This window comes from Aspergillus brasiliensis (genome assembly GCF_001889945.1).
Source record: "Aspergillus brasiliensis CBS 101740 unplaced genomic scaffold ASPBRscaffold_1, whole genome shotgun sequence".
NCBI lineage: Eukaryota > Fungi > Ascomycota > Eurotiomycetes > Eurotiales > Aspergillaceae > Aspergillus > Aspergillus brasiliensis.
In genome coordinates, this window is record NW_027137442.1 from 1,056,964 (window position 1) to 1,073,532 (window position 16,569).

Here is a 16,569-nt window from a genome sequence, read left to right on the forward strand (position 1 = left end):
TACATCTGCCAGTTTGTTTCCTCTCCGCTGTCGCCTTCACGATCACTCTTCCACTTTCCCCTTTGTCCCTCTTTCCCCATCCTCTCCTCATCACCCCCAGTTCCCCGGATTACGTGCGCAGTCCCAGCGCTGCTTGGTTTTGATCGATTCGGCATCATGGCGCCCCCAAAGTACGCCGGCATGTCTGGCCGGAAACTATCCCTGTTTCTATCAGGGATTGCTACGATGGGGTTTTTACTCTTCGGTTACGACCGTAAGTTGTCGATCCCAGTATGTCACCATGCAAGGGTAAGCTACTAACCATTATCAACAACGTTTAGAGGGTGTAATGTCTGGTATCATCTCGGACCCTGCGTTCAATAATGTGTTCACGGCTACCAGGAACGACAATGTCATGCAGGCCACTGTCACTGCTGTCTACGAAGTTGGCTGCCTTTTCGGTGCTATCTTCGCTTTGATCTTCGGCGAGAAATTGGGTCGCCGTATCATGGTCATCTCAGGCGCGTGGGTGATGATCATCGGTGTCATCATCCAGGTTACCTCCATGCCAGGCCATATTCCTCTGCTACAGTTCATCTTCGGTCGTGTGATCACTGGTATCGGCAACGGCATGAACACCTCGACCATTCCCACTTATCAAGCCGAGTGTTCTAAGACGACCAACCGAGGTCTTCTGATCTGTATAGAGGGTGGTATCATCGCCATTGGAACAGCCATCGCTTATTGGATTGATTATGGTGCCCACTACGGCCCGCCTGATTTGGTCTGGCGGTTCCCTATCGCGTTCCAGATCTTCTTCGGTATCTTGATCATTGTCGGCATGACTTACCTTCCGGACTCTCCTCGGTACTTGATCGCCCACGGCAAGATTGAGGAAGGCACCCGAGTCCTTGCTGCACTGGCGGACTCAGAAGTTGATGACCCTCATGTCCAGCTGGAAAAGCAACTGACGCTGGACTCAATCAGAGCGTAAGCACCCCTGTTACGTTCTTATGGCCTGCAAAACTTACAAAATAAATAGGTCCGGTTCTTCCAAGGTCAAATTCCGAGACCTGCTCACCGGCGGTCCTTCCCAGCATTTCCGCCGGATGATTGTGGGATCATCTTCCCAATTCTTTCAACAGATCTCCGGTTGCAATGCTGTCATCTACTATCTTCCAGTGCTGTTGGAACAGTCCATCGGGCAAACGCACAACTTTGCACTTCTGATTGGTGGTATCAACATGATTTGTTACGCTATCTTCGCCACCTTCTCGTGGTTCTTCATTGAGAAGATTGGTAGGCGTAAGCTGTTCCTCGGAGGCAGCTATGGTCAATGTGCTGCTATGGTCATTGTGTTCGCATGCCTGATCCCCGGTGATGCCGAGAGCGCCAAGGGAGCTGTCTTCGGCTTCTTCCTCTACATGTGCTTCTTCGGTGCCACCTGGCTTCCTTTGCCGTGGCTCTACCCGGCCGAGATCTCCCCCCTCAAGACCAGATCCAAAGCGAATGCAGTGTCTACTTGCAGCAACTGGCTGTTCAACTTCACCGTTGTCATGATCACTCCTGTCATGGTCCAGAATATCGGTTGGGGTACCTACCTTTTCTTCGCTGCCTGGAACGGTCTCTTCATTCCTGTCATTTGGTTCTTCTACCCGGAGACCGCGGGACGCAGTTTGGAAGAGATTGATTTGATCTTCGCCAAGGGGTACGTCGAGAATATCAGCTATGTCCGGGCCTCGAAGGAGCTGCCCAAGCTCACCGACGAGGAGATTGAGGCCAAGGCCGCTGAGTACGGCATCCTTGGTGATGAAGAGAAGGCTGAGGAGAGAATTGCCGAGAAGGATCCCCCTGCCTCTGCCGAGTTCTCTCAGTTCCAGCCTACCCAGCTGTAATGGGTGTATACAACACATCTAAACCTCCCATTACTTGATGTTTTGAAATTTATTTTGCGCACGATGCTATGCTTGGGCATGAGTTTTATACCATTTTGTTTTTGATTTTCTACCGAGCCGTTGCTGGACAACCAAGCTTACGCGTGTATGGTCTGGCACTTGGTGCTGATTGTGACACTTTTCCCAAGGTCCTTGGCTGTGGCCTGGGCGAGGGAAGAGGAAGCACTTGTTCATAAATTACGCGTGGTTGTTGAGCAGCCTCGAGATGTATTATGGGTCATCTGTGTGTAGATGTTATGTCCGATAGAGTGATCGATAGATCTCTGTTTGCTCTTGACAGTTGAATACCATTTGATTGTTCAATGAGACGATTAAACCATGTCTTTGATAAGTTCAGTAACCCTACTTTCCGGTGAAGTACAACCGTGTATGATGCTGAATGACGATCCCAAATTATTGCAATGGTTTTGACAGAAAAGCTTAATCAACATGTCTATTAGAACTTAGAAGAACTAGCGGCAGGATCCGTGGATAAGAAGCAAACATCCTTTTAGTCCCGGCGCTAAGGCAATAACCTGCAGATCCGAACTCTAATTACTTCCATAGTAGCGCCATCGATTTCAATAACCAATAGCTCAAGCCACATTACTCTGTAAATTGTGGATTTTGTGGGCGGACATGACATTGACTGCATGATCTATCTAGTTAACCCTACAGTCCAATAGTGTGCATGAGTAGAACATACTGGAACACTTTCTTCGAGACCAAGTAGGCACACGTTCCGACAACAGCAACTTTGCCGAACCGCCCGAAGCCTCGGGCACCATAGCCCCGAGCATGGAGGTGACGAGTGTAGTTCTGGCTGAAATAGGGAGTAGGCGAATGCATATTCGGTGTAGTTTTCTTGGAAATAAGCCTTTAGATGATTGAATAGAGCCAGTCGACATCCCCATGTCGAGCGCTTTATACTTCGTGAAGTTCGGGGCCCGAGAATCCTTCGCGGACTCGGCCTCGGTCTTTGTGCCGGAAAGACCGAGTTCTCGGCTTTTGACTTTAACCTCACCATAATCATCATCACGACCACAACCGTTACCATCTCAGCTGCTGTGGGACAAGCTGTTTCAGGAAGTTGGCATTGCGCTTGATTGAAACTGGTATCATTAACTTGCTACGTACGTATCATGGTTCGCGACTAATGTCATCCAGGCTGCATACGGCACTAATGGCCGACACCGAACCTCGCAAACGTCGCCGGCCCGCTAAATCGTGTGAGCAATGCCGCCAACGCAAGGTTCGCTGTGACCGCAATGTGCCCTGTGGACCTTGCACGCGAGCTCGCTCATCTTTGGGTTGCTCTTATCGTCGGGATAGTCGTTCTCCAACCCCAGCTGATCACCGAACATCTCGCCTTATCTCGCATGAGCCGCAGCGCAATGCACCGAGCTATCCGCTGCCATCTGGGATGCCAGATGGCCCAACGGGGTCCTTGGACGAGACACCACACATCAGACCTCATTGTAGTAGCAAGGACTGCATCTCCTCGCAGCTTGGATCAACGATCCGCGACCTGCAGCTCCGTCTACAGCGTCTGGAAGACAGACTCACCGCCACGGAGATAACACGGCCATCGGCCCCGGATTCTGATATCCAGCAGGCACTTCGAGAGCTATGTGACATGGTTCAGAGCCTTGAACAGCGGCTACTATCATGCACGAATCCTTCCCCAGCACCGAATGGAGATATGTCCATTGCTGCAACGCCTCCTCGATTGCACACCGGTGCTAAGAAGATGAAGCTGTTCGGACCGACTCATTACATGCACACGATGGATAAGGTGCTTGATTCCTGCCTCTAGTTGGAATTCAATGAATACTGACCACTCGCAGCTCCAACTCGTAGGCTCACTGGAAACCAAGGGTCCCCAGCCGCTGTGTCCCGAGCTCAAGGCAGAGCTGACTGCTCAAATCAAAGAGCTTCGTTATCTCCGTGGGTCAGTCAAGGCGGTGCAGAGTCCCCGATTGAATGACCCAGTGCCAGACTTGCTCTCTACCATCCCGGTAAGGTCAGCGTGTGATGAGCTGGTGCAATGCTACCTCCGGACATTCGAAGGCATATATCGCATCGTGCACGTTCCATCGTTCAACAAGGAATACCAGCAGTTCTGGGACCAGCCTCCAGTCACCCCTACTCCATTCCTCGTGAAGCTGGCGCTGATCCTCGCCATCGGCACAACCTTTCACCCACAGCGAGGCAAAGCCGGCAAAGAATACGATACTCGACTTATCCAGACTTGGATCTATGCTGCCCATTGGTGGCTTACTGGCCCAACTGAAAAGAGCACCTTCAACCTGGACGGACTCCAGATCTTCTGCCTACTCATCCTCGCCCGCCAGATGGGAACTCCAGGCCCATCCTTACACCTCTCAGCCGGTGCCCTCCTGCAGACAGCCACGGCTATGGGCTTGCATCGAGACTCCGTCCACTTCCCAGCTCTACCTCCATTCCAATCCGAGATGCGAGCCCGTCTCTGGGCCACTGTCCTCGAACTAACCCTCCAGTCCTCACTCGACTCCGCCTCTCCTCTCGCCATCCCATACTTCGACACCAAGCCCCCGTCCAACCTCAACGACGCCGACATCGACCCAGACCTCAAGCAACCCCCAACCTCACAACCCAGCACCACTCACACAGACACATCCCTCCAACTCCTCCTCCACGAGTCCTTCTCCCTACGCGCCGAAACCATCCAACTCATCCATAGCCCCGACAGAATCCCGTACCAAAAGGCCCTTGACCTCGCCATCAAACTACGCACCACCTGCCACACCATCACCAGGTTCTTCCAATCCACCACCACTACCACATCAACACCAACATCAACACAACTCCCCACCACCCCCTTCCACCAATCCCACCTCCTCACAACCCTGAACCGCTACATCCTCCACCTGCACCTCCCCTTCGCCCGCATCGCCCTCACCACCCCTCAATATCACTATTCCCGCAAAGTCTGCCTCGAATCCGCCCTCACAATCGCCTCTTTCGCCCCAAACACCACCACACACCCTCCAATCCCTCTACACGACGACGTCGACGACAACGACACCGATTTCCCCCTCCTAACCATGACAGCCCGCGGACCCCTCCGCGGACCTCTAAACCTCGACATAATCTGCACGTTAGCCCTAGAACTCATCACCCAGATAGAAGAAGAAGAAGCACCCAACAATAATCATCATAATAATCCTCTATCCCACATAGCATCCACAATACGAACCCCCATCCTCCAAACCCTCGAGAATCTCTCCCTGCAGAGCGCAAACGTCCTCAGATTGCATGGCAAGTCGCCGGCGCTGAAACGGTATATTATTTCTGAGGCGTTGGTGGCGCAGATTAGGGCTTTGGAGGATACTGGGGGGGACGGGGATGGGGATGGGGGTGTGCAGGGTGTGGTGTATGAGGCTGTTAGGGGGTGTTTGAGGGTTGGGTTGGGGATGTTGAGGGGGATGTTGAAGGAGAAGGAGAAGGAGAAGGATGGGGATGTGGATGGGGAGTTGAGGATGTTGGTGACGCCGGATAGTGCTGTCGCTGCTGCTGCTGGTGGTACTAATGGGGAGTGGGATGAGATGGGGATAGGAATGGGAATAGTGAGTATTATTTTCTTGCGTCTGTGTTGATTGGTGTTTCTGGATCAGGGCTAATCGTTGGGTTCATGTAGGACGATCTTGAGGGGTGGGATCTGGCGAGGTTCTTGTATGCGCCTGGGTTTGTGGATTTGGGGGGTTGGTGAGGATGGGAATAAATGGTAGGTGGATAGGAAGGGATGATGATGATTTGAAAGTTGAGATCATCTACTGGTGATATTAGAGTCAGAGATTCATGAGTGTATAGTTATAAGGGATAATCGTCTATTATTAAGGCTTGCGATATCGAAATTCTCGCTTATGCATATGGCATGCAAGGTCATGTTCACGCTAACAATGTACTTGTGGTCATAAATCTCTCAGACCAGCAGAGGGCTAGAACCACCCTGCATAATGGTCCAACGACTCATTCTGCACACCGGCAGAGCCATGGCGTACCCCGAGAAGGCGAACATTCCCGATCTTGCCCCCAAAGTCATCTTCCACTTTGCTCTCCCAGGTCTCAAAGAGCTCAGTCAATCGCTGGATGACCTCTGCCTTGTCCTCGATGAGCACGGCCAGGGCATCGTACCCACCGGCACCAGGGACGACTCCGCCGACAACACCTTCGATGCTGCAGATGGCATCGAGCAGCTCGGTTTGCACCTTGGGCTCGATGGGGACACCAGCCTTTTGGGTCATCGTGCGGATGAGGTCTCGAGAACGTTCAATAAGGCGACGAGTATCGTCAAAGCTGTTCGGAGCTTCCGCATCTGGGCTCTGGGCTAGCTGCTTGAGCTCCAAGCACAGTCGTTCATTGTTGGACTGAAGCGCCTGCCAGAGCATCAGGGACTCTTCCGGGTTCTGCTTGCGCCATTCCAAGACCTTGCGGACCATGGACGGGGTCTGGGAGCCACACTCGACGTCACACAGAACCATCTGCATTCCCCGGGGGAGCTTCATACCGAAATCCAGGCACTCCGTATCCCATGAATGCTTGGGGTCGGCGTCTTCGACGATTGCAAACAGACGTTCCTCGAAACCTGGTGAGCCTACATCGCCGACTGACTCCAAAATGGACGGCGAGAACCGCCGGTAGAGACAGGAACCGTAGATCGCTGCCGCCACATCAAACCCAGATCCTACTTTGCCTTGTGCTGCACAGTGAGCGGCCTGCGCCAGGTTGTGCAGCTTCTCGCGAGCAGCACCGAGGTCCTCGGGCTGCAGGGTGCGATGAATGACCAGAGCGGATACAAAAGCGGTGACCAGGGCCGCAGACGAGCCCAACCCGGTCTTGTGTGCTTCATGAAGGGGAACGCCAAAGTTCACAAACCGTCCCGGAGACTGGAGGCCTGAGATCTTGGAGAAGGCGGTTTCCGAGTAGTAGTCGTTATCGGCAAGGATCGTGATGGAAAGGGAGCCGAAGTCTTTCGAGGCAGCGACGTAGCTGATGTACGTCAAGGCGTAGTTGAGAGAGGTTTCGACAAACGGGTTTGCCCGTCTGCTGCATTTTAGCACTGCTTATTACAAGTCTGAGACCATGAATCTCACCCGTCGCCCTTCTGTACGACCTTAACTCCTCCTCCGTTATCGCAACGCTGGATGCCATACTCCCACACCGCGTCCACAAATTGCGGGGAACGAACAACGATGACATCCTCACTAGCTTGTTCATCTGCACCCTCATCTTCAGTTAATTCCGCCCCAGCCTTGATTCATATCTGAATGTCAAACGTACCACTCCGGTGAGACCTCCTCAGTTGTTGAACAATGACATGGATACGAGCGTCGAGCGCAAACACGGTGCCGGTGTAATCGCGGTCCAGGACTAGGTAGCCGCCGGCGAGAAGGACCTTCCCTGGGGCGGACACCGCCGTTACCGTGGGAGCTTTGTAGGACATGAGGGGAGGAGCAAGGGTAATGTGCGGCTTGGATATCACAAGGGGGTGAGCGATCTATTCCGTCTGGCACGGGCGAGGAACTAAAGGGGCGAGATGATCAGTTTATAGCCAGAACCAAACTGTCAGTGATCTGCAAAGAGATCATGTACGCACCGTCAGACCAGTAGGCTTGGCCGGTGAGTGATCCAATGGGTTGGCAAAAGCAAAAAAGCTGCAAAAGAAAATCGGGCCTTGGATCAATTTGCGAACTCCGTCAATATGGAGAGGAGCCCCGCTTAGAGGGGAAAGTCTACCAGGCTTGCGGGGGAGACAACCTGCAAGGAGAAGAAGGATAAGGAAGAGGCCCAGAGCGGATGCATGGTGACTGACCTGCGTCTGGGAGCCGAAGATCGGAAATATTCGTAGAGCTGCAGCGGCATCCAGCGTCTGTCAGTTGTCGACTGTTGGGATCATGTTAATATGTGCCACTTTCCACTCATTTCATCCAAACAGGCAAGCTGTGGCTGGAGCTCTCCAGGTGTGGCTTGACGGGTGGCTACCACCCGGCCTGATCCCGTGATCTGCATCTGATTACTGTTGAATCGTTGATAGATTACCCGCCAACTTACTCCGTAGACTAACCTGAAGTTAGTAGAGTAGTAGACTATGCTATCTCCCTCGTGTCGCCGGGCGCTCCGTCCTCCGTACTTTGTACCTAGATCTGTCGTCATGGACGATAGCCCTATCCGCTAGAGCATCACTGGTATCTACGTCAGCGGAAGAGTGACATCCGGTGGTGGCAGTGTAGAAGTTAATGCATGGGTGTACTCCGAAGCTAAGAAGCTAACTTTTGTACTGTCATCTGATTCCAGGGAGTATTGTATAGGCAGCAGCTTCAAGTGAGGCAGTTTATCCCATCACATCGTACTTCGTTAGATGATGGTGCAGGCTCATCGCGGAGCAAAAGCCATGCTGGGAGCAGGGACCGAAAAGGCCAGTGGTAACTGATAACAGCTCATAATCTGCTCAATGAAGTCACGCTCCTCCATCTATCGTCCTCTCACACGCGAATTTAAGGTGGCCCCTAAATTGACTTCCGTCAACGGACTGCGTACCAGAGGTCCGGGTCCTGAGACTAGGACAATAGTTCGTATCTGATCGAAGGGACCAATAAGCAGCTTCTTTAATAGAGGCCACAGTGTCTTCCGCCACGGAGATTAGCCTGGGACGACGCCGTAAATACGTCTGACGCGCGATCTGAGACCACAAGGGAAGGGTCATCATCCCTTTGGGGAGAGTTCAAACCAAGAACGGAGAGTCGGCCATCCGGGTGTCCGGCGGCTGTCGGGGTCTGGCAGTCAAACTCCGGGCCCGAAGAAAAAGAGCCGGAACGGGGGTGAGTCACTAAGAGGAGCGGGCCGGCCAGACTGGTCCGGACAGTGACAGACAGTGGCAGAAACACCCCTCGAGTCTCTACTAATCAACTAATGGCAGATGCCAGGGGAGGATCCAGAAAATGGCGCTCCTGTTCTTCCCTACGGCCCCAGTGTGTCGCGTGCCCCGATTGGGCCTGGCTTACGATCCGGGGCTTGCCGTGACCCGTGAGACCACCTGATCAGCTCCTTTTGGGAATTCCACCAACCCTGCGCCTCAGGCAACAACGACGCTTCTCGAAGGCTGACGTTGGTTCTGTTTCTGTTTTCTTGTTTCGTTCCTGTGGATGCCGGAGAGAATTTTTCGTAGGATTTTTTTACTTTTTCTTGTTCGTCCATGGCTCATCGTCGTGCTCCTTTTTGACTTCGTAACTACTTAAGCACTGCTCCTTAATTTTCCGTAGGGGCGTTTTTCTTGATCTCTACCCCTCTTAATAACGGACAAACGGACAAATCTACCAATTTATAGCGCAGAGTCCCTTCTTCTCGGTAATTTTCAGTGTCTCCCCCACACATACCAATTCCCATCACTAATACAATTCAATTCCCCTTTCAGCTGGGTTATTACTTGTTGAACTTGTCAGGGTTCCTCATTCCGCGCGCCCCAGTGGAAAACTCAATTCTCGGCCTTCTGATTGGTCACCAAAAGTACCTAGTCTCGAACCAGAAAAGTCGGGATATGATCGGCGCTAACCCGCTTTAGGCACGCCCGGCGATACAGATCAGCTTTCCGGCGGCTTTGAAATACCCAGCAATTCCCTCCACACGCTCTGCAGCTGCTGAATTCTCATCCTCTTGTCACAGAAAGGCTTTTTGCCAAATCACTAATTTCCTCCCTTCTATCCCCTTCCCTTCTTATCCCGCGCGTTCCTTTGGCGACCTGACGTCGTCAAATGAACCTGCATCTTCATTATTATTTTGATTGCAAGGTACGCTTTCCCGTGGCGTCTTCGGACAAAAGGCACACAAACTCCGAACCATCAGAGAGGGAAAAAAAAGACCACGTGTAGTAGCAGTCACTGACCATTTTACCAGCATCGCCTCTTCCCTCTGAAGAGGTCACCCGCTAGATAAATGGTCTTCAAGCCGTTTACCCACCTCGCGCGTCAGAGTTTCACCAAAGCCTTTACTCATGGCTACGCTCAATCCGTAGTCGCGGCCTCGCAGTCGTCGTACGCGTCTACCACCACATTCAACCAGATTGCCAGCCAACCCGCCAAGTTATCTCGGACGACACAGCTACAAAATGTCTTCCAGCCATCTAGCTCGTCCGGTGCGGGCGCCAAGGCCAGCCAGGGCACTTCGGGCTCCGGCGATTTGGGCTTGGCTGCCTACTATGCTGCCTGGCAGCATGCCCAGCAGACTGGCGATGACAGTGACTGGAAGCAGATGCAACTGAAACGGAAGGTTGGCTGGAAGCCGTCCCTGAACGAAGACGGCGTCAAATCCAAGGAGTCCGACAACCTCCCCTCGGCCGACAACAACTTTCAGAACTCGCCTCATATCACCAAGGCTTCCGCCAACGCAGATGTCAGTGCCAAGGTGGAAGAGGCTGTAGCCCGCGAGATCCAAATACAGGAGGAGCAGGCTCAGGTCGACGAGGCTTCCGAAGCCAAGGAGAACTCGGATACGGAAGCTTTCCCTGAGTTGCCCCCCGATGTCGCCGCTGTCGCCGATGCCTCCGCCGAGCAATCCCGTATAGCTTCAGAGCAAATCACCGATTTGGCTTCGGGCAAGAGATACGCTGAGATCCCGGGAGCTTTTGCAACGCTTCTCCGGGATGGTCTTACGCCTACGGTCGGTGCCTACAATGCTCTACTCCAATCGGCCATTCAACTCCATGGCGATACTGCCCAAGCCATCCAGAAAGCCCTGGATGTCTACTCGGACATGCTCCGTCGCAGGGTAGTTCCCGACGAGCAGACCTATCAAACGTTGGTGCAGCTTTTCGTGGTCCGTGCCAACGACGCCATCAAGTCCAAGAGCCTGCTGGAGCAGGAGCGTGTTCGCTACGGTGGTATGGAGGAGCCGGGCAAATTCATGTTGCACTCCAGTGAGCTGGAGCGCGCTATTCTCGCCGAGGATCACTCGCTGGGCATTGCCATGAAGTTGTTCAACACCGCCGCCATGCGTCATGCCGATCTCGTCTTCCCTCTCGACACCTACCGCCATCTCATCAACGCCTGTGCAAAGGAGGGCCAAGTCGAAGACATGATCCGAGTGTATGGGCATATGGAGTCCCACAAGGTGACCCCGCACGCTTCGATTTTCCCATCCATGATTGATGCCTTTGCCTCCACGGGAGATCTGCAGAGCGCGGTGGAATGCTACAACGAATACAAGGGATTAGCGGTTTCGGATGATAACGGCACCTTCTGCATTGTACAGCGGATGGATGGTCAGGTTTACGCTGCTTTGGTCCGGGCGTACTTGGTCTGCGGGAAGGAACAGCAAGCTTTGCGTTTCCTGGAACGGATTCAGGGCTCCTTTGCGGATGTGACTGAGAACCGGGAGACACGCCAGCAAGCCTTGGAATCGGTGGTGGTGCAGGATGGGCTGGTGCAGCATGCACTCACGTCGGGCGAGCACGGGCGGGCCTTGGATCAGGCCAAGACCCGGTTGCGCGATAGCGCCCTCGATCATGCCATGTCCCAGATCTGCATTGCCGCGGCGGATGCGGGTAATCTGCAGACAGCTTCCGAAGCATACGATGCTCTCCCCACCGACATGTCCATTCGTCAGAGGCCCGCCGTCTCGATGCTCGCCTTGCATGTGCGTCAGGGCAATGTGTCAGCTGCCCGGGCTGTGTGGCTCACCCTCAACACCACCGGTCAGGCAACGCCGGACATGGTCCAGCCGACTGCCATGTATGCCGTGGCCTTGCTGAAGAGTGGTCAGATCGAGGAAGCCCTTGTCCAAGCCCGCAATATGTTTGCTCGTGTCCGCAACGCTTCTGCCGTCGCCGATAACTCTGTCCTGAACCCCATCCGTGAACAGATCAACGAAAGCCTTCACCTCATCGGTCGCGTTCTTGTGCAGACGGCGGCTGTCCTTTCTCCTCAAGCTGCCATGTCTCTCCTGTGGTCGATGGTCGAGAACGGAGGCCTGATCTCCCCCGTCGCTGAACATGTCGTCGCCAGCCTTGGTCCTATTGGTATCACTCAACTGAACGCCCGCGATCTCATGCTTGCCCTTCAGGTTCAGGCCGGCATGCTACTCAACCACAGTGCTATGTTCGACGTGGCTCACCCCATTCGTTTCTCTCACATGCTCGACATCGCCCTGGCCACCGGGTTGCCTATGGACGCCGCCACTACTCGTGTCGTCGACCAGGCCGTCGGCAAGCTGTTCAACAGCCGGCCCGACATGGTCAAGAGATGGCACGACCACCTGGCTATGACCTCCAGCCCGTCCTCCTTCATGAGCGGCCGCCACTCTCCCAGTTCGGATGTGTCGACCATGACCCCCATGTCCTCCACCGATGAGTCGTTTGACCCCTACGCCTACGCCACCGACTTCCGCGGATCGTCGATGATCTCCGACGAGCTGGAGAGCACCAGTGGCAAGCTGGAGGCTCACCTGAACGACGCTCTTTCTCGAGTCCGCAACATGCGCCGCAACGGCCGTCACCCTCGCTACATCACGTACGCCAAGATGATCACGGCTGCTACCAAGTGCAACCGGGTCGATCTGGCCTACGAGATCCTGAGCATGGCTAGACGCGACGTGCCTCTTCTTCCGCAGTACAGCGCCGTCAAGTACGGCTGGGTTTCGATCCTGGATGCCATGGTGGCGTCCTGCCTGACTCTGGGCGATCGCAGCCAAGCGTCCAAGTTCCATCAGGAGCTGCTCGAACTTGGCTCGGCTCCTTCTGCCAACACCTTCGGTCTGTACATCACCACCCTCAAGGAATCCACCAAGACGTTTGACGAAGCCACCGAGGCCCTGAAGATCTTCCACCGCGCCGTGGCTGAAGGAGTGGAGCCTACTTCGTTCCTGTACAACGCGCTCATCGGTAAGCTGGGCAAGGCTCGTCGGATCGATGACTGCCTGCTGTATTTTGCCGAGATGCGCGCCAACGGAGTTCGTCCCACGAGTGTTACCTACGGAACGATCGTCAACGCCCTCTGCCGGGTCAGCGACGAGCGTTTTGCCGAGGAGATGTTCGAGGAGATGGAATCCATGCCCAACTACAAGCCCCGCCCGGCCCCATACAACTCGATGATCCAGTACTTCCTCAACACCAAGCGGGACCGCAGCAAGGTTCTAGCTTACTACGAGCGCATGCTGACCCGGAACATCCAACCCACGATGCACACCTACAAGCTGCTCATCGACGCTCACGCCTCTCTGGAGCCCGTGGACATGCCGGCGGCTGAGAAGGTCCTCGAGACCATCAAGGCTGCTGGCCAGCGACCCGATGCCGTCCACTACGCGTCCCTGATCCACGCCAAGGGTTGTGTGATGCGCGACATGGAAGCTGCTCACGCTGTGTTCAAGTCTGTTGCGGAGGAGCGCAAGGTGCGGATGCAGCCTTGTCTGTACCAAGCTCTTCTGGAGGCCATGGTGGCCAATCACCAGGTCGCGCAGACCGAGGACATCGTCCGGGACATGGCCAGCCGTGGCGTGGAGATGACGGCCTACATTGCCAACACTCTCATCCACGGATGGGCTACGGAGGGCAACGTGGCCCAGGCCAAGACGGTGTATGACAGCATCGGCATCGAGAAGCGGGAGCCCAGCACCTACGAAGCGATGACCCGGGCCTTCCTGGCCATGAACGACCGGGAGGGAGCCTCACGCACCGTGCAGGAGATGCTCTCTCGCGGGTATCCCCCAGCCGTGGCCAGCAAGATCGCCGATCTGGTGGGCACGGGAGCTGCTGTTGCTGCTCTGTAGAGTGTTCTCTGACGGTGTTTTCCTTTTCCATCCAACAAAAGTTGCCATCCTTTTTTTTGATTTTCGCGGATTTCAAAACCTTTATGACTGAATCACTATCCGGTTTTAATTCACCAGGGCTGGATCCCTGCTTTTTCGGCTTTTCCAGCCCGATGGTCTCGGCAGAGGCATTTGGGGAGGGCAACTTATGCTGGCTGATTGATATTGTTGCTATTGTTTTGAGACTTGGGATTCGACTGCATTTAGCGAACTGGCACTGGCGTTGTGGCAGCATTTGGGACTGGCTTGTATATACCATGATTTCGATGTGTTCCGATAGATCCTCTCAGCTCTTTAGTGTCTATATGAATGGACCTTAAAATCCTTCCATATGATTTCCCACGTAGATCTATGTGCTTCGTAGTTTGTAGATGTAGATTTCATTGAATAGATGGTGACGTTGAGTTGCCGAGCCGGCAGCAGATGGTGTTTGGACCGCGAATGACTGCATGACCCCGCCGCCCTCCGCATCGCTTCTTCCTTCGCTTTTTGGTCAGCCCATCTTGTGCTTCTCCGACTGACTCTCGCAATTGAGCATCGTACGACCAGTCGATGCATCCTTATCGTTTGCGTCTATCTCTATATCAACCCCTCCGTCAGCTACAATCAGTCACCTGCAGTCGTCACTACAGCTCCGGGCGTACCTCTACGATGAATCCCGGATCACTGCCCGATGGGCCCAGCCACGACGCAAAACATCCCAAGAAGCTGATCTGTATGTTGTCGCAGGACATTACAAAGGGACCCTAGCACTCACTAGTTCTATGCAGTCGCCCCAGGAGACATCCAGCCCACCTCCGATCCCAAAATCACCCCCACCGAGACGCCCGATCCCTCCGCTACAGCCATCGGAGTCACAGCCGCGCCAGCACCCATCTCTCGTCTCGCCGCAGAAGCCCTTCGCTCAAACACATCGACCCCCGACTCGGTAGCCGAGAATGAGATCGTTTCTCACCCTGCCCGCGCTCACCAGTTCGTGAGCAACCCGCCCCTCACCATCTCCCAGATGCACCCGACCAACCCCCTCCACCAATTCCACAACTGGTTCCGCGATCCTCGTCTCCTGCCGTCGTCCGCACCGGAGACCTGCACCTTAGCCACAGCCAGCATGCCCTCGGGCCGTGTGAGCGCCCGTGTCGTATACCTCAAGGAACTGGACGAGCGAGGCTGGGTGGTATACAGTAACTGGGGCAGTCGAGAAGGGAAAGGCGGGCAAGTATTCGGCAATCACGCAGACGGCGAGGACACGCTCAGCGCCATGCCCGAACCAGGCCAGGACGAGTCTCTGCAGGCCGGACTACAAGAGGGCAACAAATGGGCGGCCCTGACATTCTGCTGGTCGAACCTGGAGCGTCAGGTGCGCATCGAGGGTCTCGTCGAGCCTCTCAGCCGCGACGAGAGTGAGATGTACTGGCGCACTCGGGAACGAGGGAGCCAGATCGGGGCGTGGGCGAGCTGGCAGAGCAAGGTTCTGTGGTCTATGGAGCCGGAGCTGCTTCTGGACCGTCGGCGCAAGAGCCTGGATCCGACTTTGTGTCCGCAGATGCGGGTCCCCGGGGATGTGGACGCGACGGATATTGATGATGGGCGGGCGCTGCTGGAGAAGCGAGTCAAGGAGATGGAGGAACGGTTTGCGGGGGTCGAGCAGATTCCTCTGCCTCCATTTTGGGGAGGAGTGCGTTTGGTCCCTGAGTCGGTGGAGTTCTGGCAGGGACGGCGCAGTCGATTGCATGACCGATTCCGGTATGTGAGGGTGCATGTGGAGGAGGATGGGGGTTATAGATGGCGGATTCAGAGGCTGTCGCCGTGAGCAACAACACTATCTAATTATTACTATTATAAAGTTTATACATGGAATATTATCGTTACAAGCTTAGCTGTTAGCTGTAGACATCTAGTCAGCTTATACAATAGCTATCGCCAGATCTGACACTGCGGCCAAGACCTCACCTTATCGATAGGAGAGTAGCAACCTCACCTCCCCATTTCCCCAGATATTATCCTAGCGAGTCCTCCAAACTCTCCATACTCTATCCTAACCTCTCTATCTACAATACACTATTCATAACCATAACTCAAGATAATCAATTCACAATGTCCGACCAAACACCCCCTCAATCCCCTCCCCAACAACCACACCCACATCCAACCCCAGTACAACAGCACCAACAAACCAAATGGCTCCTCCTCGCCCTCTCCAGCGGCGCCTTCGCCGCCCTGAACGGCCTCTTCGCAAAGCTGTAAGCCCTTCTACACATATAATCTGTCCCAACCAATTCTAATAAATATCTAATCAGAACAACCGACACCGCAACCACCACCTTCGCCGCACACCTCATCCACATCTTCACCTCCACCTCCAATGATGCCACCGACGACGACCTCATATCCTCACACCCCATCTTCATGCTCCTCATCCGAGGTCTCTGCTTCGGTCTCAACATCCTCAGCAACATCATCATGTGGGCGTTATTCACGCGCGCCCTGACGGCGGGGTCCTCCACGACAAAGGTGTCGATTACCAATACCGCGGCCAATTTCCTGGTTACGGCGATGCTGGGCATGGGGGTTTTTGGGGAGAGGGTCGGTGCTTGGTGGTGGGTTGGGGCCGCGTTGATGGGCGTGGGGTGTGTTATTGTGGGACGGAGGGATTAATTCATCATCCTTTGGTTTTAGGGATAGGTTTGGAAGCCGCGGGGATAGATATATGTGTGTAGTATGTGTTATGTACAATGGTTGTTTGTGTGGTGTGTGGTGTGTGGTGGTGTGGTATCAATGCTATCTACTACTAACTAAATAATCTATTCTTGGTATGTATGTG

The 16,569-nt window shown here is 54.3% G+C and overlaps 5 protein-coding genes across 5 annotated transcripts; 4 read left to right on the top strand and 1 right to left on the bottom strand.

Annotated features, from left to right (window-relative positions):
* Positions 1–156: 156 nt before the first annotated feature.
* Positions 157–1,874, top strand: ASPBRDRAFT_112956 (putative MFS monosaccharide transporter; the record flags this gene model as incomplete). The annotated part of the gene is made up of 3 exons (XM_067616707.1): positions 157–253; positions 321–969; positions 1,022–1,874. 3 exons carry the CDS (start codon positions 157–159, stop codon positions 1,872–1,874), a joined length of 1,599 nt encoding a protein of 532 aa, XP_067484383.1.
* Positions 1,875–3,096: 1,222 nt separating this feature from the next.
* Positions 3,097–5,664, top strand: ASPBRDRAFT_111889 (uncharacterized protein; the record flags this gene model as incomplete). Its single annotated transcript, XM_067616602.1, has 3 exons — positions 3,097–3,708; positions 3,761–5,521; positions 5,593–5,664. The coding sequence occupies 3 exons, from the start codon at positions 3,097–3,099 to the stop codon at positions 5,662–5,664; spliced, it is 2,445 nt and encodes an 814-aa protein (XP_067484384.1).
* Positions 5,665–5,893: 229 nt separating this feature from the next.
* On the bottom strand, positions 5,894–7,398 carry erg8 (phosphomevalonate kinase; the record flags this gene model as incomplete). Its single annotated transcript, XM_067616751.1, has 3 exons — positions 5,894–6,998; positions 7,049–7,184; positions 7,236–7,398. 3 exons carry the CDS (start codon positions 7,396–7,398, stop codon positions 5,894–5,896), a joined length of 1,404 nt encoding a protein of 467 aa, XP_067484385.1.
* A 2,486-nt stretch (positions 7,399–9,884) lies between these two features.
* ASPBRDRAFT_112989 (pentatricopeptide repeat protein) lies at positions 9,885–13,709 on the top strand (the record flags this gene model as incomplete). Its single annotated transcript, XM_067616711.1, has 1 exon — positions 9,885–13,709. One exon carries the CDS (start codon positions 9,885–9,887, stop codon positions 13,707–13,709), a length of 3,825 nt encoding a protein of 1,274 aa, XP_067484386.1.
* A 690-nt stretch (positions 13,710–14,399) lies between these two features.
* On the top strand, positions 14,400–16,403 carry ASPBRDRAFT_50101 (pyridoxamine-phosphate oxidase PDX3; the record flags this gene model as incomplete). Its single annotated transcript, XM_067626478.1, has 5 exons — positions 14,400–14,463; positions 14,519–15,491; positions 15,626–15,627; positions 15,829–15,988; positions 16,046–16,403. 5 exons carry the CDS (start codon positions 14,400–14,402, stop codon positions 16,401–16,403), a joined length of 1,557 nt encoding a protein of 518 aa, XP_067484387.1.
* Between the last annotated feature and the right edge of the window lie 166 nt (positions 16,404–16,569).